The sequence below is a fragment of the Microplitis demolitor genome, chromosome 6, assembly GCF_026212275.2.
Source record: "Microplitis demolitor isolate Queensland-Clemson2020A chromosome 6, iyMicDemo2.1a, whole genome shotgun sequence".
Taxonomy (NCBI): Eukaryota; Metazoa; Arthropoda; class Insecta; order Hymenoptera; family Braconidae; genus Microplitis; species Microplitis demolitor.
In genome coordinates this window covers 7,250,843-7,274,634 of record NC_068550.1, presented here as the reverse complement: position 1 = coordinate 7,274,634, position 23,792 = coordinate 7,250,843, and the positions used below count along the sequence as shown (strand labels likewise).

The window sequence follows — 23,792 nt, the reverse complement described above, 5'->3', positions numbered from 1 at the left end:
TACATGAATTAAATATAATCGAATTCTCAAAGATGTCAATATTATAAATACTTTAGACCGTTTAAATATTCTAAAAAACTAATTATCAATTATACAGGTCAGTAAAGCCGTAATACCTTTAATCACAAATATAAAATAGTCTGATCGTTAAATAGATCCACCATCAAAAATAATAATAATAATCACAAAGGCTTAGTCATTAAAAGACGGAAACTGACGTCTTCACCAGCAGGTAGTTCGATTAGCACATTTCAAAGTTTTGGATTTGCTATGAAACTTTAGGATTAATTGTGTGGTTTAAAGTTCTCCTTCTCTCAGTAACTAAACACATTAATATATATAGACTCACATAAATGTATACATACATCAAGAGCTTTGACGAAGACGGTATATCTCCTACATCGGTGACATAATAGTGTGGCTAGATGTGCGGAAACTTTATATATACATATATATATATATATATATATATATATATATATATATATATATATATATATATATATATATATATATATATATATATATATATATATATAAAGATAGTTTAGAGTATATGCACGTTCGATGGTCTATCATCTGGGTATGGGATGAATCGTGTTTGAAAATACATATACTGGATTACATTGTGGTAAGTTAAATAAAGAAGGTCAGGCATAGTATATATATATATATATATATATATATTAGGTTAGTTGGTGCCAGTGGTAGAGTACCCTATAAAGGTTGATAAAGGTACATATGTTTGAAGTTAATGTAGAATAGAATAGGGTTCTCTCGGTTAGAGTACAGTAAGTACGACATGTCTCACCAAACTTTTGCATTTACGATTAACCACTTTCGGTGTAACGGCGAGAACATATATATATATACAACACTTGACTTACTTGACATTCATGCCAACCGACTAACTATCTGTACTGGGCTAACTCTCTTGTGTAAGTTATGCAGTTTTGTATTAATTTATGTATATATTATATATATTGTATAAATTTTTTTTCCCATACGTCCGAGAATAATATTAATTTGATAAAACTTATAAATAATGAGTGCTACTCACCGAAAAAGGAATAAGTGAATTCTTTACTGAAGGTATCATCCATTGTTGACAAAGAGACATTACCACTTGAAAGCCAACGAATACTTCAAAAATCCGTTTCATAAGAAATCTGGAAATGAAAAAAAAATTTTGATTATCAGTCTATTATAAAACTATGAACAATTAAGGGGGACAACTAGTGTGAAATTTTGAAAAAATCAAATTTTGTTTTTTTTTGCATATGTTGATAGTCTATAGCTTCAAAAATGGCATGCTAAAATTTCAAATGCATATCTCGAAAAATTTTTTTGAGTTACAACCATCTGAACAGCAGCCGCTTATCGGTTCTCGAAAATTCATTTTTCAAAATTGCTGCAGTTATAACTCGAAGACGAATCATCCGATCGATTTGATTCTTATTTCAGCTTCTTTTTTACATTTTTCTATGTCCTATAAACCTCCAGTTTTCCATTCGATTCAACAATATAATTTTGGCAGGCCAGAAATCATCAATTTTCACGCAAAATTTTGAATTTTTTATAAAACGCCATTTTGTTCAATTTGAATTTTTTTCTTAGCCTGAGGGTCATGCCATAGAAAATACCTTCTAGTTAAATAAACTTTTTTGTTTTTTTGATTTCATGCACTGTGAAGGTCGCTATCAGTCGCAGCAGTTGGGCACTTTCTTTTTAGAGCGTTGAGAGATTGTGAATAACTCACTGAATTTTGAACTTTTTGGTCCGAAAACTTTGTTGTGTATTTATTACATACCCGCAAGTATATGCTTATAACATTAAAACATCCCATGCAATAGCTTTCTTTAAAAAAATTCCCAAAAATTATCTTTTTTTTCAGGTGGTCACACTAGTCGTTCTCCTTAAACGTCAGTGTTAGGCTATTTAGCTTCTGATAAATATAAAAATAATAAAAAAAATTGATTCGGATTTTTTGAAAAGAGACCATCATAAAATATGAAACCGACTTGCTCCCCACCCTCTTTTTCTGTTAAAAATTGGTATTTTATTTTACCTCTCTCTTCCCTAATTACTATGATAGAAAAAAAAAATAAATAAATAAGAATTGAGAGTTTAAAATTGAATAAAAACAAAATATATATAAAACCAGCTGTCTTATAAATATATTCTTTTATTATTTTTGTAAAGTGAAAACCACATAATTTAGACCGGAAAGGTTAAAACCAAAGTGTAAAAAAGTGCAACTCGTATACATCAGTTGAATCTATCGATGTAGTTGCCTCCTTTTTACGTTTCACAACAATAGTCTTCACTTTACTATTTCAGTAACTGAAATCTAATTCAACGAGTGCCTTCTGCTAGCACTCGTTCTTTTTATTCTTCCTATCCTCCATCAACTTGTTTACTTTTTTCAATACTACCTCTGCAGTGTGGTGTTATACGTTTTATTCTTTCCTCATTTCCTCGTTACTTTTAACTTTTGTTTTATGTGTATATATATATATATATATTTTTTTTTTTTTTTATTTTTTATTTTGATTCTTGTTGCTCATGAAGAACAGAGGAATAAGAACAAGAATAAGAAGGAAGATACTGAAATGAAGAAAATAAAGTTTAACGATAGAAAAGACTTGTAGATGAGCAAGAAACGAGAGATAGCAACTTGAAGCTCATTAAAGAAGCGAAAACTTCTCTGAGAAAAAAAAAAAATTAATTTTTTTTAGTTTTATCTTTTACTTTAGTATTGAATACTGAAATTGAATATAATAAAATAAAAAAGATAAATTTATAAAGAAAGATCTTGTTAAAAAAAAACTGAATTTATAAGAATGTTTGATAAAAAGTTTCAAGAATTTATTGAATAAGTGAAATGATGAACATTAAAAATCAAAATATTAAATGGCGATTGTTAAGGAAATTTCTTTTATTACATTTCCAAAAATATTTGGTATCTATAATTTTATAGAAAGAAAAAAAAACAGTTAAAAATATGACTATCCGAATGTTTTTAATGAGAAACTTAAAATTTTTAATTCTATGACTTTTAAAATAATATTCCCGGAGTTTTAAGTGTACGGTGAGGTAAAAAAATTTGAAACGTTTTAAAATTTAGTGGATTTGTTCGAAACAATATAAGTAACAAGAAAAAAAATTGTTACAGAAAAAAAACCCAGTGCGACTATTTTTTATAAATAAAAATAGTATATTACACACTTAGGGAGTAAAGTAGGACATTCCCACCCGTGTGTGTATCAAATACTCAGATTTTTCATCAGACCTCCACTTGAAAGTTTAAAACTTTGCCGCTGTTTGCGGCAAGAATTGCGCATGCACTAATTTTTATACTTGGTTTATTCATAAAAGGAGAGAATGGCATTCTTTCGACTAAACAGGGCAGAAATTTTAACTTTCAATGCAGGTATGGTGAAAAATAGTATATACACAACGGAGGAAGATTCGACATCCCGATCCGCGTGTTTGCCACTCTCACCTTCGGCTAGGGTAGACAATTACACACGTGGGTCGAAATGTCCTACTTTCTCCCCTAGATGCGTAATCAACTAATTTTCTCCGCGACCGTGTAAACGAACAGCTCTAACATGAAAACTATTTTTTGAATCAGATCGCCCAAAATTTCATTTTGAAGGGGAAGAATCATAAAAACTGTGTACCAAATTTCCAATCAAAATGTGTAAAACTTTTCAAGTAACAAATATTTAAAATCAAAATCGCAAAGATATAAACAATAAACACTATCTATAAGAAAATATTGATACTTTCTCATAGATAAGCATATATTTTTGTAGGTAAAAGCCGCATCTTTTGTAGGAAAATAAAAAGCCGCTTCTTTTGAGCTCTGGCTGAGCTCCACAGTTCAATTTACAAAAAAGCTGTTGTGAAATAACTATTTTTTATTAAAGAATTTTTTACTTCTATGAAGAAGGTCGTAGCGTATTAAAAAGAAAAACACTTAGAAAAGATGAAGTTTTAATGTTATAAACTTTAAAATATAATTTTTTTGCAAATAACTATTCATTTTTTAATTTTTTAGAACTCGCGCGGTTAAAAAATTAAAAAATTTCAAGAGCAGATCTGAAAACTAGACATCTGAAGCTACAATTTGTTTTTTTTTTTTTATTTCTGCTATCCGCCGAGTTACAGTCTGTTGAAAATCACTTCAAAATTTTGAATTTTATAAAATATTTCTTAATTTTTGTGACTAGTGTAAATAACGATTTCCAACTCGTGTTACATTTTTCTTTTATCAATTCGCAATCAGTAAAAATAATGATTATTTTGACAAATTGCAAGACAGAGAAATCTATAGTTTTAATTATTTTATATTGCGGTATTGTCATTTTCTTTTTTTTTTCTTTTAATTAATGTAATAAATAAATACCTTTTGCGGATCCTCTCCGTACGTGGAAAATTTAACTCATAACATAGTGTTGGAGCAAGAATGTAGTAAAATAAATCACCCATATGAAGATTATCAGGATATTGTACTAATGTTATTTTAACGTTATTAGTATCATGATAAATGTCATCATTTTCATCGTTTAGATCACCTGCCGACGCTGTAACAAAAAATAAATAAATCAAACTAGTAATAAAATAAGGTACCTGCTGGTAATAAGGACTCAGTTAATAAGTCCTAACCAACGAAAATCGCTTTCATTCAAGGCTACACACTGCCGTTGCACAAAAATATCGTATTTTTGTAGCAGATTTCATACACGAAGAGAAAGAATAGCTTTGATTCCTATACTAGGATGGTAACCATTACTATGTTACATAGACACGAAAATTTTTGTGAAAATCCTGAATGAATTTGCTGGGAAAAATCTTTAGAATTGTGGCAAAAATATGAGTGATAGCTCATTCGATGCGGAATCAAATTTTGAGCAAGATGTTTTTTTTATTTTTTTATTTATCAAAATTTCGATTTTTTAGTAACACAAAACATAAACAAAACACAGAATCTTAGCTTTTGGTTAATAACTCAATAACTATGAGTGACATCGAAAATCTAAAAAAAGATCTTTAAAGAGGAGGAAATTTCTGAAAAAAAGTCACGACTCCCTGAACTCTAGCTCCATAAATAATAATTTTTATTTAACGTCGAAAATGGGGTTCTGTCTTACTCTAACCTCGACCCGCCATGTGACATCAGCCGCGCGGAATCCTATTTTCCAAAATACTATTGGTTCAAAAATTCATATATATAATAGGTGGTCCTTATTATGATTATTTTTAAGTTTTTATAGTAAAAATTAGAAAAAATTCCTATAAATTTTCAGCTCTTAATTTTAATATTGACCCGACTCCCAAGGGCGGAAGTCTTAAATGAGAAAACACGTATTTTTTAAAATTAAACATTGAATTTTTATAACTTTGGTAATAATCGACAAATAACTTTTAATTTGACACAAGTCTACGTATGTTGATCTCTGTGAATCAAGTATTTTTTGGCTTAGGTGTCATTCATCACATTCTGTGTCTCATATAAAATGTTACTAAATATATAGACTACAATTTAATTCATTAGAGTCTTTATTTAATTTATGAAAGACGTGTTTTCTTATTATGAGATGTAAGAAAATGCTTGTTGGAGTATTTATCTCTGTTATTGGTGATAAAATACCGAAAAAGTGATATTAAGTATAGTAATGATGAAAAAAAAAAATTATGAGAATATTAATATTTATTACAGAGAATATTTTTCAATTTACGGGACATTACCACCTTCGGACTTAAATTTCAACTCTAGACATTTTCTATTTGGAAAAAAAAATCTCACAATCTTTGATAAAAATAAAATTTTTGTAATACATAAAAATATATATATATATATATATATATATATATATAAAAATTTACATAAGTCAAAATCAAAATCAGTGTAATAAATTTTCGTAAAGGCAGTAGACTGTAAAATAAATTTACCATCACGATGGTTTAAATCAAATCATGGATTTTCACTTTTTATTCTATTGAAAGTGTTTTATGAAAAAACAATGAAATATTAACATAATTTAATTAAATTTTTCTATTAAAAAATCCTGATTATTAAAATAATATAATATCGTATTATAATAATAAATTAATATATTTAAATAAATATGTTAAGTATATTCAAAAAATTATAAATTTAAAATAAAGTTTTTTAAAAAAGTACAAATTGATCTAAAGTAGTATGAGGGTGACTGATAGAATTTCTTCAATTATCCAAATCCGATAATCTCAATCTGGAATTCAAATAAGGACGATTCGAGTTTATATATATATATATATATATATATATATATATATAGAACAAATGATCAAAAAAGTAGATGCACATTTTATAGATCGACATCTTTCGATCACGATAAATTCTGTTGAAAAATTTTCTCACCCGTTACCACTTTTTTCATCTATTTATATCTATATCTATAGCTATATAGTGTCCTCTCATTTATATATCCTGCATTTTTCGTCTTATCTTTTACACTTTGGCTTTTCATCCCCTTAAAAAGAATATCCTCGAACTGAACGACAAGATATCAAGGGATTACGGCAACAACGCGCCAAGGATCTTTAACCTCTTTCTCTCTCTCTCTCTTTCTCTTTTTTTTATTCGATTTTTTTTTTACTTCTTGTCTCTTTTCACCCTCTGACTAGGACGTTTCGCTGTCATCATCTTCTCGAACAGGGCTTCTCACTCTTAAAGCTTAAGCTTTCGACGCCTTCTTCTCGTGCCAACAACGTAACGAGCGCGAAGCGTTTGCCCCAAATGAAATTCCCGACATTTTTCTTTATTGCTTGTACTTCAAGATGATCCTTGTTCTATAACATAGACTGCTTCTTTTGATAATAACAAATAACAAAAAAAATATCTGTGTACATAAAAAAAGCTCAAGTTATTTAACGTCGTCGATGCTACTGAACTGATTTTTCTTTTATTTCATTTTGTTTTTCGTACACCTCAAACGTGAACCCATCAAAATTATTTTTTCGACTAATTATCTCTGCACTCTTATGGTTACATTAATATAGATTAAATTGTGTACTAGTATAAAGACAATTTGTTAAGGAATAATTTCGACCTGATACTAAGTTGATTCATTACTCCATTAACTTTAAATGCATTATTTTAATTCAAGAAACCAGTGCTGCCAACTGTCCTGTACGAATCTTCGGAAGCACGATAAGTCTAGAAAATATAACAAATTGTCCTCATTTTTTTTATTAGCTTTGTATTTTTTCTCGCAAGAATACTTTCAAAAATCATTATCTCAATGCTTTTTATTTAATTGTAATTAATGAAAAACTTAAAATCAGTAACTCATGAAAAATTAAGCTGCCATTTTTTACTATAATTTTTTTTTTCCACTAACTACTGGTGGCAGCACTAGTATGACACCAGGATTAGGAAAAAGAAAAAGCGACATCTAAGAAAAAAAGGCGGGATATTTTTAAAAAATTTTAAATAGTGAGAATTAAACTGAAAAAAAAAAAAAAAAAAAAAAAAAACTAAAAAAATTGAATTAAAGATCAAAAATGAAATTAATAATTCAAAAGTTGAATAAAAACTAATGATTAAAATATTAATATAATCAAAGTATTGATAAAAAACTTGAATGTTAATAATTGTCATGAGTGATTAAGGGTGCACTAATGAATTTCCGACATTTTTTAATTTTTGTATAGCCAAGTCAAGGAAATACTAATTAAAGCAATTTTAAATGGGCGAAGTAACCCGTAAATGTACGACTTGGGAATAACTCGTCACAATATAAACGTTTTTTGTTCATTACAATGCCCTCTAATAGGAAAAACCCGAAGAAGTCTTAAAAACAATTTTTTTCTTCAACCAGGGGCATGAGGCCTTATGCACTTTTATGAAAAGTGACCCGTAGATTCATTTCTGTTGGGAATAACCCCTCACAATATAGACATTTTTTGTTCATTACAGTGTCCTCTAGATGAAAAAATTCAAAAAAGTCCCAAGAAAAATTTTATATTCACTTGTTACTCATATGACGACGGATAAAGATGACGCTCTCTATGTGCATTTATGAAAATTAATCCGCAATTTTGCTTTCATTAGAAATAAACCCAGGTAATATCATTTTTCGCTCTTTATAGTGTCTTCCAGCATAAAATACCATAAGAGGTCTCGAAATAGTTTTTCTAAAATAATTATTTTCATTTCTACAAAGCGACATTTAGGCATTTTGCTCGGCACGTATAAGATGTGAGAGTTTTATTTAATATGAAGTAAAACATATTCAGATGTTGTAGCACACAAGTCGAAAAATACGTGCTTACATTTTCATATGAGTGATGCACATAAATCTATCTACATATATCTCATCAAGTATTTTACTCACTCTACTAAGTTAATGATTATTTAATAATTATCTCATTTCAAATGCGCATTTTATACGAACCGTTGGCTCAAAACTTTTGTAAGCGGGATAATATGGGTCCGTATTTAATTTTCCGTAAATCGTGATTACTCGAGACCAAATGGACACTCAAAGCTTTTCCAACAATTATACAAAGAGGTAACATGGACAGACTGGACAATATGGACCTCTTGAAATTCGTCACTAAAATTTTCAAAATTTGAAAACAGGCTTACGAAATTTTTATTGAGACAATTTGCTAATATCTTTTCCAAATGAATAATGAAATTTATGGACTTGAAAAGTAAATCTTCAATTCTAGATTTTTTCTGTTCGCGTGACTGGATAGTCGAGTAAAATAATGCGGCTATTAAATGTGTGTACGAGAGTACACAGTCGCAGGTATCTCTGGATTTGCAGTACTGCGATTGTTAAATCACTAGACTAAAATGCTCAAGAAACCATAAGCTTATTCATTCGAAAAAATTTTAACTGAGTACTTATTTTGAATTTTTTAATGTATCTGAAAATCGGAACGTTTTTCGCGAAACGAAAATAAAAAAATTTGTGTAACTTGACTACTTAAGAGGTAATATGGGGTGGCCTGCCATTTCCGGCTGACATATTAGAGCCTATGCGAAATATTTGAAAAATCTAGACCCAGTACATTTTTTACTTTTCATTTTGTTTTCTTTATTTTCGTCCCGCGTAAAACGTTCCGATTTTCAGTTACATATTTTTTAACTAAAAATAATTCGATTTGAAAAATTTGGAAATATAAAGAACGTAATAAAAAATAATTTAATCAATTTAGAATTTTTTATGATTTTTATCAGAACTATTTGAGATCAAGATCAGAGGATTAAAAATGTTCTAAAAATTTTACCTTCGCTATTACGGACGTTTTCGGAACGAATTTTTTTTTACAGAAAGTATTCAATTATTTAATAATTTATTTTCATAAAACTTAAGAAAAGCGATTAAAAAAATTTATTTAAATACTTAAGGAGTTAAAATATATACATAAATTAAGATCTATCTGTGTAAGCAATGAATAACTTCTTAATGTTGGCGTTTTGCCACAGATTTATCAGTAAGATAAGTTTTAAACCCATTAGATAGAAAGAGCTTGAAGATTATCCGTGTACCTATGGGGTGTGTCTTTGGCGTTCCGCAATTTAAAGGCGTCCGCACAATTGCCTGGTGAAAATTGCCGACGCTTGTTCTTACCAAGAAAGCTCGTTGTCGAAAGCTCGAGCCTCAGAGTTAATTTGCGAGATTCTTTTCTTTCTTTCCAGAAGTTTGCCTTTCCTCATTTTTTTACTTTTATTTTTTTTTTCCCTTCTTTTCATTCTATGTCTTCTTTGCGTTTTATTTTTTCCTTTTTCGTTTCTCAACGGCGTCTTGTAAGATATATGAACCCATGCTAGAACTCAAGAAGGTATTCCAACGGGACACAAAGAAGGAATTACGTTGGATAAAGTCTCGTGGGCGTGATTGAAAAAAAGAAAAGTTATATAATGCTTGTTATAAAAAAAAAAAAAAATAGTTAAGAAGGAAGCGGCTTTAAAAAAATCTTTTCAGTATTCATCATTGAATAGAATTTATTAATTTTGTAATTTTAAATTAATTAGTTATTTATGAGGCCTGAGAAAAAATCATTGTGAGTATTGTCAATTTATTTATAATAATAAAATATTAGTGTTAATGCAAATTAGGAACATAAATATAATTAATGAGCTAATAGCAGTGACGTAATATTATTTGCCGCTAATGGACAATGCTCTCATAACAGCTATCATATCAATGACACTGATAGTGATAATTTTAATACATTAGTGTACATCAATTATAAAATATGATAGACGATCCGTCTTATCAATATTTTGAGGCCTTTGTTTCAAATTCATTTTTTTTTAATTTTCGAGTTCTCAATAAAATAATTGACACTTCTTACGGTAAAAAAAAAAGCATAGAAAATTGATCCTGTACACATACACGCAGAGAAAAGTATGGTAACAATTACAATATATTATGGGAATGGTTCCCATAATGCATGGTAACCGTTTTTTTTAATGTTGATTATAGGAACGGCACTCATATATATATATATATATATATATATATATATATATTATGGTAATCATTATTATAATTATGGGTATTATTCCTATATGATATCAGAATAGTTCCTATGGAATCATGGTAATCTTCACCATGTAACTATGATAATGGTGATCATAATATTATGGTTACGTTCACCATAATATAGGAATAGTTACCATAATATATAGGGCTTATTCCTATATACACTTCGGAACCATTACAATGTGGTTATAGGATTGGCTACTATTTACTTATGGGAACTATTCCTATGAGTATGGTAATCATTACCATGATTCTTTCACATGCGATATGGAAACTGTTACCATAATGACAGGAATTGTTCCCATACTTATGGGAACTTTTCCCAGAAAGTATGGGTCTGTATCCCATAATCCCAAGTAATCATTACCATAACGGTATGGGATGATATTTCATAAACGTACTAGAAACGGTTACCGAAAATGTCTCTCCGTGTATATCCTACACTGTAAAAAAATTTTTGGATTCGATGTAGTGTCAATGACGGTGTAAAAATTTTAGTGTGAAAATTACACCAAATATCGTGTTAAATTCAAGCGGTGTGAATTAAAAATGTTTACTCCGTCAAACGTGTAAATGTATAATTTATGATAATTTTGCGTTAAGAATTTTTTTTTTAAATTAGATCTACGTTACTTCTAACAGACCATTGATGATCTGCCGATATTGTCAGTGATCTTCTGAAATTTATTTCAAATTTTAGATCTATGGGGATCTGGTTTTTCCAAAAATTAGACCGACGTTACTTTTAGCAGATCTACGAAGATCGAGCTAGATCTTATACTCAGGACTTCTTTTTCAAGAGATCTACGAAAATTTGTGGAAATTCACGGAAATCGTCGAAGATCTTCAGTGATCTTTATAGTCCTAATCAGAAAAATTGATGACTTAACTTGTCGATCTGAATAGATCTCTATTGATATTATTGTAAAATCATGAAAGATCTGGTGAGATCGTTATAGATCTCTTGAGATCACCATAGATCTTAAATTACCGGATTCGAGATCATTGCAGATCATTAGAGATCCATTACAAATTTTAGATCTACAATGATCTAAATTATTTATTCCCAGGTTGTCATAAATAACTTCACTTGCGGCGATATAAATTACTAAAAATTTATAACCAATTGTATGACCTTTTTTTACACTGTGAAAAATTTCCAACAAATTTTACTATGGGCGTATTGTAACACCGGACCATAAAAAAAACTGATACAAAATTTACAAGTATCCCATAGTAAACGGCATGCGCAGACGACACAATTAGGACCTATGCGCATACGTTTACTATGGGACTCGTAAATTTTGTATCAGTTTTCTTATGGTCCGGGGTTACAATGCAACCATAGTAAAATTTAACGGGAATTTTTCACAGTGTACAAAACATAACAAAGCATTTCCAACCTAAAAAGAAAATTTTTACTAAAAAATATTGTCTTAATTTGCCTCAGGCACTTTTTTAAAATGTATGACAATATGAAATTAAATATTTTAATACTTAATTGAATAATTAACAAACTTTATATTCTATATTAATGAATCCAATTAAAATTCACAGTTTTTATTTTCATTTTTATTGTCACTAAGATGGCTTCCGCAGACATATATGTATATAATATATGTACGTTTATAAAAATTTTAATAGATCTGTCCGTTGAATCGTGAGCATCACGCGACGATTGTTTAGGTTGATTGACTTTCTGTGAAATATATAGGATAGTAATAATTTCCAGAAACTAATTTTATACAAAATTACTCAACGACACGCAATAACGTGCAGAGATACTTTTATTACTATTCTTAATATTTTTTTTTATTTTAGTCGCACTTAATATTTTTAACTTCCCGCTAAGAAAATCGCAAATTTTCAAAAATTCGGGAAGTTATTGGATTCACCCCGATTTGTGAAAATCGAAATTCCAACAGATGTCGACGTTTTGAGGTTCTAGGAAGCTATTCTGACTAAATTCAAGACGATGTCCGAGTGTATGTATGTATGTACGTATGTAAATATTCTGTAACTTTTGAACGGATGAACCGATTTGATCTTCGAGGCGTCATTCGACCCGGCTTGTTATTTACTATAAACACTGAGAATTTGAGCTTAATCGGTAGGGTACGTTCGGAGATATTTCAAAAATAAAATTTTTTCCAAAATGTTTTTTTTGAATAACTTTTAATTCGCCCAATGGATTGATTCCAAAATTAATCAGCTCTAAAACTTTGTAAGCCACGTCGAATGCCGCCTCAACAATCAAAATCGGTTCATTCGTTCAAGAGAAATCGTTAACGAAAGAATTAAAACAAAAAATTTTTTTTAGTATTTTGGAAATTTCTCAAAAACGACTGATGAATCAATTTCAAAATCTGATTAGTTGTAGAAATCAACAAAACGCGTCGATTGCCACCTTAAACGTCTCAATCGGTTTATTCGTTCGAGAGATATCGTTGTAGAAAAAATGGTAAAAAACGTTATTTTTCGAAAACAAAGGCATACAAAAGTATTTTCGAGCTCGAAAATGTATCCACAACAACTTTTCGAGCTCAAGGAGCTCGAAATGAACGGGAAGTTTTGGGGCTGGTTCACAGGGTCAACCGACAGACCGATTTTTTTTATTGCAATCCTCTCTTTGATATTCTTAATATCAATTTTATCATTAATGTCTTACCCCCGTTTTATAAAAACCTTTTTCAAACATAATCAAAATCATAATATAGTCATAAATCATAAGTAATAATAGATTACGTATACTTACATTGTAGATTGTCGTAGGACAATGATTGTCTTCTCATACGTGGCGTCGAAGGATCCTTCATGCTTAACCGACACCACATGTTTACTTGTACGTATGACCATAATTTTAAAAATAGGACTGCGTACAACATACACACGTACATGGCCCCAACTATAATTTAAAAAAAGAAATATATATAAGTATATAAATTGAATTTTTTATAACTACGAATATTAATCGACTTAAATTATTCATATTTCGCTGAACTAATCCCTCAGCAAAAATACATGTTACACATTTAAACCGATTACACATCACGCAGTTGAAAGAGTTAATTTTGAATGAAATCATTTAATTTATAACAGCATTGTGGTTTTATTATTAATGCAAATACTATGAGTTTTTGAATTTTGTTCATAAATATAATAAATCATAAACAGTTTATAATCATAATTTTTTACAATTTATTTAGATTTTAAATAGCTTATGATTAATAAAACTTTCTACACACTTGCAAACGTTTTAGAAGTGACTACAATGTATTTAAATAACTAAACACTTGGGGGTTTTAAATTAAAACGCTTCGATTTACAGTGATACTCTTATAAAAAATTAAAAAAACTTTTAAATTCAGTGATAATATCAAAAACATTTCCGTTAAATAATTAATTAATTATTCTGATAATTACAGAATATTTTATTTCAAAAATTTGCAAAAAAACTAAATGAAAAAAAAATTTTTTTCAAAGTTCATTTTATTCCAAGTTAGTCTTTTTCTGATTTGTAATAATTAATAAAATAACTTCAATAATGAACAGTAAGTAATGAAGCTGTAGAAAATTATTTTAAAAAAAAATTTTTTTTTTGGTAAAAAAGTGTCTGATTTTGGCCCACTCTCCCCTACCATATATATGAGAGTAAACATTTACATATGTGAATATATACCACTAGAATAAATCTATGTTATTTCTCTCAATTCGTTGTCCTGAATCCTTACACCGGCGGAGAAAATAATACAAGAAGAATAAAGTACTAAAATGGGTATTGTATATATAACTATAGAGATTTGATATATATATATATATATACCCTAGCTTTGTCCCTCAAACTTGATTATCCCATGGGAAATTCACGAGAATACGTTCGTATTATCCAAGCCCTTCTTGTACAAGTAATTCGTCTGACTTTGTATTTACCTACATCACTTATTCTATTTACTCTACGGCACTTAATATAACTCTTCTATTGAAATTACTTAAATAATAGCATTATAAATATAACTTTCAATCTAAACTATAATTACAAATAAATCACACGGGATTTATTATTTTAAAGGTTTTAATTTATTCATTAACTGTTTATATACGATGCAATCATTGAAAACTGACTGTAAATAAATAAAAAATTATAAGTCATTTTTCTTGTCATGCTTGGTTTTATTTTATTTAAAAATTCAATCGTTTTGCATGACTCATAACAACGATGACAAAAAAAAAGTTGTTTGCAACAAACAAGTACAATATATCAGATAAATTTATATATATATATATATATATATGTATATATAAATAAAATAAAACATTTATCCAATCATGTTAAAGATAAGCGCGACTCGTAAATGTCTAGACTAATTGCAGGATGTCGTGATGTAGACATCAAATGCAAACGTTGTAACAACATATTATACATGGGTTTATATAAATTCATAATATTTTATCATAAAATTATTATCAACATTTTTTTCATTCTTATAAGATGTAACATATATATATATATAAAGAGAGAGAGAGAGAAAAAGGGCAAAAAAAACGGAACTGGGGAACTGGGGAAAAATGGACTACATCAAAAATTTGGTAAAACTATTTTTGAAAATTTTTTTAGGACTTTTTCAGTCAACTCAATATATTATTGCCCATAAAAAATATGTATAGTATCTTCTTCGCTATATCTAAATTTTATAAAAATGATTTATCATCACTAATTTTTTTTCGGCATCTATATTTACTAACAGTATTGCAATTCTCTTTTTTTACTTTGATTTGGTATAAACTATTTTATTATTGTTATAATTATCTTTTAAACAAGAGAAAAAAAAGCTTTGTTATTTTTTTTGGGGATGATCCGTTTTGTCAGCCCGGGAAAAAATTTTTTTTTTTATGACAACTAGAAATTTGAATTGATTACTTCAAATTCAAATAAACAAAAAAAAGATTTGCTGTATTCAGATACACAAAAGTCCGTAATTTCCTTTGCAGTCCGGTTTTTCCTGCCCTTACCCTATATAAGTTTTTTTTAAATATTCACATCCTTCTCAATCGAGACCGCAAAGAAAAATAAATTCTCTCCAATCAGTTTTTAAATTAATCTTTTATAATTAAAATAAAATTCTTCTTTTTCTACCACTGATACCAAAGTTATTGGTTTCCATTAAAGAATATGATCTCCGTTAAAGTAATTAAAATATAATTCCATGGTAAAAATTTTAATTAAACAAATATCATTTGATCATTCCTCATACAATTTATAAAATATCTCGATGCCCGATACACGAAAATAAATTACAATTCAAACTATACACTGAGAAAAAAAAAGTACTATTTTCCAAACAAGAATTTCTTGGTTCAAGAAATCCGTTCAAAATATTTATATTATTTTTATTAATTATCAATATTTTGAGAAAAGAGCATGAAATTTTTTTTTGTTAATATATGAATTTGATATTATATTATGAGTAAACAAAAGAATAGCTTTACTTGAATTAAATAAAAATTATTTCCTTCAATTCTACGAATTCTTGAGACAAAATTATATATTCTTGAAAATTATCAAGAATATATGTTCTTATATCAAGTAAATATTCTCAATAAAAGTATTTTTTTTTCTTAGTGTATTTGATTTTCCCATTTACTGTTCTTCAAGGTGAATAGTGCAATGTAATTTATAAAAATTGCGACACTAAATCGTACTTTAAAATAGTAACTGTCTCCACTGTAAGAGGCGTCCTCATAATTCATGACTATTTATATTATACACTGTAAAAAAAACCGGGGTAAGTCTAGGCGGTGTAGGTTTTAAAATTTTCGGTGTTAAATTTCAATACTGAAAGCGGTGTTAAAATAACACTGCCACCGATGTAAATATTTTTTGCCGGTGTTAATAGTAGTTTATCTACGAGCGTCTTAGACTCGATTGTACTAAATAAATAAATTAGATTTGTGACAGATATTTGAAATTTACTGCATTTAGTGCCTATAAATGGCAGGTTATAAATCCGTGTCTATTTATTTGATAAGATTGTTTTGAGTATTCGTTGAAAATAAGAGAGAAGTCGGTAAGTGTATGAACTAAAATGATAATAAATTTTGTCACAAGATAGCTCGTTGAGCTACTTCGATATTTTTTAGTCGTTTGCTATCGCACATGTAACCGAAAAATATTTTTCGATCCGTTGATGACGTCACTATTAGAACGATTAGGTATCTTTCTTACCAGCTGTATCTTATCTAATATTTTCAGCTTTTGATTATAGACGCTAAATGTCGTAGATTTAAAGAGTCTGTCACAAAAAATATTTTTCGATGTTCAAAATATTTAACTTTGTGAATATTTTTACTTACTCGATCACTGCAGTTGAAAAGTTATTTTTTAAATTAATTAAATTATTGCACTCTAAAACCAAGTGTGTTACAAACGTATTATTCGCCATAAGCGAAACTATAATTTTTTGTAGTCATTTAAAACACGTTTCACGGTGTATTATATCTATAGATTGCTTATGGCGTTTCAATGTTATTTGGTAAGTGTGTAAATTTTGACTACACATTTAGTAATCAATATCTAAATAAAATATCAATCAATTATCTAAATAAGTACATAGCAAAATTGAAATTTCCTCGGTATAATATTCATTAAATTTTTATATTTTTTAAATGCAATAATTTTTTTTTTCTAATTTCTATATGTAGAAATTTTCTTTTACACCGATTTAACACCCGTATTTTAACACCACCAAATTATACCACCTACATTGGTGTTATTTCATTTTAACACCACGTGGTGTTAAATTTAGTCTATTTTTAAAATCGCTCTTTTTATATATATATATACATATCGTACAGCATTTCATAATGAAAAAAACCCGAAAAGTATCCTAAAAATATATATCACTATCAAAACTCAATTAATGATACACGTTATATCTCACACTACAGTACAACACTTAAAAAAAGTAATAATAATAATAATTCTTTTAATTTTTGTTATATACATCACTCTATATAAAATATCTAACATATATTTTATTATTAGTAATGAACGAGTTAAAAAATCAATTATCGATAGAAGTATTTTTTAAGCTTATCGGAAAGATACTCGGATATTTCCAGAGTCATTAGGTTTAATGACCATTATAGATTTAATTAATCACTGTTCTGATGATAAAATATAAAATAAAGAAATATTACGATTATTAAAGTCTCTATAAAGAAAAAACAAAAAAAAAAAAGATACTTGGGAGCATTTGTACTTCTTTGTGTTGTCATCAAGTTTTAAAAGTAAAATAAATATATAAAATTTATTTAAAGTCATACCAACGCTTTGACGAGTTGATAATTTACCAAGTTAAAAATATATTAAAACTATGTTATATATAAATTATATAGTTATTTTAATTGTTACATTTTTGAAAAATAGTGTGATAGCCTCTAATCATAATTTAGATTTAAAAAATGTGACGTCGATTCATAATTATTTGAAAAAAATAGAACAAATAGCAATAAATGATTATAAATTTGAGTTTAAATTAAATGACAAAGAAAATAAAAAAATATTGGATACAATTTATACCGATAAATATATAATATTTAATGAATTACATCATATGTCAGCGAAATTTAATGATCAGTATGATGATTCTGAATGGACAGATGTCATGTCAATGATTGGAGTCTATGGGTTCAAAATAAAGCCTGCACATATGGTTCATTACTTTTTTAATTCCGAAAGTAAAATATCGAATTTGTTGAAGACAATCGACACATCAATGGAATTATTTAAATCGATTGGTCAAATGAGTTCGTACAGTGGAAGTGTTGGAAATTTTTGTAATTTTTCATTACCGATTCTCAATTCATTTTTTGATAATTTACGTCGTGAAAGTATATTTAAATTGTATACCAAATTTATTGGCCGTATGGTCAGAACGGAAATGGGTTCAATAATTTCATTACAGGTATTTATTAATTGTTAATAAATCAATAATTAAGAGTCTTTATGTAAATGCGGTTGGATGACAGCCGAACTATAGATAGATATTGAAGATTTAAATGAGCATTGATTTCATTTTTTAGACTAATAATAAAATCGATTTATGTGGCAAGCTTGTGTCATTTAATAGAGCTCTGTGGAATTATTATCATTTGATAATGATGGGACATATTAAATATTGCGTAATGATGTACTTCAAATGGGCGATGGAAGTACGATGTGAAAATCGTATGTATTATTTGATCAATAGTTGGGTATTTATTCATTTACTGTACTGACATCTTCAGAGATCACCATAAATCTAAAACCATACACGATCTACTGAAACCACACTGTTAATCGAAGTGTTTTAATTTAAAACGCCTAAGTGTTTAGTTGCCATTTACATACATTGTAGTCACTTTCAAAACGTTTGCATGTGTGTAGAAGTGACTACAATATATTTAAATGGCAACTAAACACTTAGGTGTTTAAAATTTAAACACTTCGATATACAGTGCATCAGATGTTTTTTGAGATCTATTCCAAATTTTAGATCTACGTAGATCTTCAGTCGTAGATCTAATTAGATCTACAATAGTAGGCGTACTTATATTTAATAGTATATTACACACCAAAGGAGAAAAGTGGGACATTTTTACAACGTTTTTTACAACCCTCGTTTTCGACTCGAGTAGGCAATCACACATGCGGCTTGAAATGCCCAACTTTCCTCCCTAGGTGTATAATGTACTATTCCCTGGTTTATAGAACATGTCTTTCAGCACTTAAAAATACTATTCAATAAAAAATCACGGTTTAAATTAATTATTAACATTATATTACAGAGCCTATAGATTACAATATCGAATGGTTGAAAATAGCATCGGAGCAAGCCCAAAAAATAATGAATGAAACAAGAAAAACCATTCGTAGCATAAAATACTACATTTATAATTGTGATCCAACACCTGACGATAAAAGTAAATGTACACGGAAAAAACAATATAGTAATGGCAACTCTCTGGGATAGTACTGAGTACTTTCTGTAAAAAAAAAATTTCAGGCAGCACTACATGCTACGTATACTGTACTCAGTACTATTCCAGAGAGTTGCCACTACTATATTTTTTCCGTGTAGTTAGACACCTCTAATAAATTTAATTACAAAAAAAAAAAAAACGTATGTGATCAATACTATTTTCAAATTAATCAAGGGTATGACAATACGGACATTGAATTAAAAAGAATGATTCAAGCGATTATTATCAACGAAAAAGACTTAAGTACAACGCAATCTTGCAGTCATAATTGTGATCTCGAACTGATTGGTGACACCGTCAATAATACCGACTGCCAACAATTTCGCGATTGTCGATATTTTGCTCACAATATAGATATATGTAAAATGGTAAATAGATATTCTTATTTACATATGGGAATGCTTGTTGGTAGCACTGACCTTCGGTATACGTAACAATCTTTACACTTTATTAACTTAATATTAATTTGATACCCTAGGAAAAAAAGTCAAGACGTTACAGGTGGTTTAGTGATGACAATGGCATCATTTATGGGCACCAGAAAACTTGCCATGAATATATAAAATCAGTACCGCGTAAATTTACATCTACAGATAAGGAATTTTGTGGTCACTGTCTCTGTACTTGTATAACAAAACCTAAAAAATCTCTGTACGTCACTACAGCGATGAGTTTTAGAGAGCAAGTAACAGATATTAAGAATAACATGTTGAGTATTTTCTAAATATCACGAATCGGAAATAAATTAGATTTAACGAGTTAAATTTTTTAGGGTAATAGTTGGGATACAATTTACAGAACAAGATTACATGATTCAAGTTCAGTTAATAGAAGGCCAACTATCACCTAGTGGGATAATAAAATACGATCGATGGACATCGCTGGAAAATTTTGATTACGATGAAACAAGTGAACAATATTATATTAGAAATACCAATGGAACACATACTCCCCTCTCAGTAGGAATCGATTACGCACATCCTGAAATTATTAATTTGGATGACGTAATAGCTCCTTCGGGTTACCTGGTCACCGGGATAAGATTCAGATTTGCCGGGGATTCATTTGAGAATCCGCAATTACAAGCAGGCCCGATTCAGTTACAAATTCGTGTTACGCCTTGTGATTATCCCCGAGGGAAACTTATTGATATTCATAAGACACGTTGGATTGCTGCTCAATCTACAACCCAAAGGTCAGTTTTTCAACCCTATACTGGTTGAACTAAGAATCGAGCCATACTTCATATCACACTTTTTCGCGCTTTATTCCAAACAGAAGAAATAGTTTTTTTTTTAACATTCAGCGGAATGTAACCTAGTAAAAACAAACAACACTCTCGTGTGTTGGCAGCATTAACCTATGGCTTGTAAGCAAATTGAGACATCAAAAGCCTATTCTACAATAACAAAATACTATGTTCTAATAAAATTTTTGTAAAATTAAATCTTTTAATGTCAATTAAATGATTTAATGAGTTTCTGCCGAAAGTTATCCACCGAAAAATGATCTAAGTCTTCATAGATCCAAACCATTTTTAGATCTGAGTTTTACTAATAGAGTGTATTAATTTCAGGAATGAATTGAAACTAGAAAAACCGAATAAACCAACAAGATCACAAAAAAACAATCCTGACTCATTACCAAATCAATTTATAAGATTTCGTGCTTCTGATTTGCGCAAAGATGCCGGACAATCTACGGTTCCATTTTTCGATGGCCAACTAGTGTACATCGATGATTTCTCACCAATCGGAGGAATTGGAATATTCCATCGTGGTAACAAAGGATTTGGTGGTTATGTATCTTTTAGAATTTATGATCCTGATGTATCGAAATTTTTAAAAAATAAATATTGATATTTTATTTTAAGTTACATCAAATTGTGGTAATTTATCAATTTAAAACTTCCCGGGGAATACAATTTAGATCTACAGTGATCTTACAAATATTTCTAAGGATCTCACCAGAATTCAAGGAATATTTTTCAGAAATATATTCCCCTACAGCGCCAAAAGCGGACACTTTCAGAGAGTCAACTGTGAAGGTCTATTTAGATTTATGCAGATCTATGCAAACCGTCGAGTTACAAACATCCATTTTTTGTTATGAAGGCTACAGAGGACGCTGAAGATCTTTTGAAAAATGAACCCTAGCAACCATGAGATCTTCTTAATGTCTGTAGATCTGCTAGAAGGAACGTACATCTAATTTTTTGAAAAATCAGATCTCCATAAATCTACTGTAGATCAACGTAAATCCAAATTAATTTTTACCGGGATTTTTTTTTTTTAACTGAAAACTGACTTATGCCAAATAGATAAAAAAGTTTATTTTTAGAGATGAAAAAAATCTTAAAATATTTAGGAATTTCCCAGTAATCAAAAGTAACTCGAGTCCATTTATCTCGACGTACTTCCCAATAATATAAAAATAACTTTATCTTTTTATTTATTGTTTTTTTTTTTTTTTTTTTTTTTTAACAACTTTTTTTATTTCCGAGTGTCATTAAATTTTTATAACGAAATTCGTCTATTAAAACAATTTAGAAAACAGTTTTATTTATATATATTTCAAACACTTTATAAGACAGTTTAGTACTGCCTGGGATTACGAGCTGAGCGACAAAAAATAACAGTAGAAAAAAAAATTTTTTTCGAAAATGTTTATCAATAAATTTTCGAAAATTTTTATACTTCTAAAATTAACTAATTATTTAAGTTTTGCTACGGCTGCTTTAGATTTGAATGATATTGAATCAATATTCAATTATTTCAACGGAATAGAACACAATGCAGTAAATCATTATTATTTGAACGTAAAATTAAACGATGAAATCAATGGAATAATAAATAGAATTTATAATGATCAGATAAAAATACTTGATGAATTGAAAAATATGTCAAAAAATTTTGAAGACGCTGACAATGACAGGGAATGGAACAGTGTTATATCTTTTATTGAAAGTTATGGACTCAAAGATAAATTAAAGAAGCACAATATTTACCAGTTATCAAAATTAAAAGAGACTGTGAATTGTATAGATAGAAGAATTGACCATATGATAAAAGCAATCGATAATATTAATGAGATTCGTAAAAGTAACGTTGAACATAATTTTTGTTCACATATATTTTCAACTGCTTTCATTTTCTTACAATCACTTTCATTTGAATCAGTTTTTGATAAATATAGAGAGCTGGTTCAAATCATTAGATTTGAAATGGAGTCTATAATCAATGTTAAGGTAAAAAAAGTTATATACACTAAGAAAATATTAAAAAATTTCAACTTACACAAAAAAAGAGGTTTTTCTGTGCAACAAATTTTTCTCGCGTGTGTACTTGTTCACCCGCGCCGAAGGCTAGGGTGGCAAACACGTGGATTGCGACGTCCTACTTTTACCCCTTAGTGTGTAATATACTAATTTCTTGCTTTACGAAAATTTTTATTTCTAATTCTGAATGAAAAAATTTTTTGAAGCAAATAAAAATTTTTAGTGTCAAGAAATCTTTTTTTTTGTTCATGAATTATTCGTGTCGAATCAAGTACGCGCAGATAAATTTGTAGGTAAAAGTACCCGAAAAATATGATACTGTAAGGACATGTAAAAAATAACTAAATTTTTCTCATGCATATTGTAAAATATACTATTTGACAGCATATAAATGGAGTGCGATTTTTACTAAAAACATTGTAAAAATTTATTTACTGGTTAGATGTCCTTAAAGTACCAAACTTTATGGGTAATTTTTACTCAAAAATTCTCTTCGTGTAGTAATACTTGATTCAAATTTAAAATCGAAGAATTCGAATTATTGGTCAAATTTTATTATTAATATTCAAAATTTGTTGAAGGGTAAAATGGATAAAAGAAATTTTTGTGGCGAAAATAAATCATTTCAACATCCAATTTATAACAATTTTAGACAAATAATGTTAATTCATATAAAACTGAAAGCATTGAAATATTTCAATTGGATTACCAACAAAAGATGCGAAAACAGTATTTATTTATTTTTTTTTTCTTAAAAGAACTGCATAGAATTATAATTAATTATATTCGTTATGTAGATGCGTTCGAGTATACATACAACCATACCAACGAAATAGTATATGAATCTAGAATAATTATTAATGAAACCGTCTTTACAATGAACAGTATCAACTATCATGTTTATAATTGTGACCTTTCAAACCCAGGTATTCCATCAA

At 28.6% G+C, this 23,792-nt stretch overlaps 1 protein-coding gene across 1 annotated transcript in view; it reads right to left on the bottom strand.

The window, feature by feature from the left end:
* LOC103568794 (diacylglycerol O-acyltransferase 1) overlaps positions 1–23,792 on the bottom strand; it is an 84,377-nt gene that overhangs the window by 21,511 nt on the left and 39,074 nt on the right. Inside the window, exons 6-8 of the mRNA XM_014439350.2 lie at positions 13,312–13,461; positions 4,415–4,592; positions 1,061–1,169 (exon numbers count right to left, since the gene is read on the bottom strand). Of these exons, the coding sequence (XP_014294836.1) occupies positions 1,061–1,169; positions 4,415–4,592; positions 13,312–13,461 (437 nt within the window). The remainder of the gene's footprint in view (positions 1–1,060; positions 1,170–4,414; positions 4,593–13,311; positions 13,462–23,792) is intronic.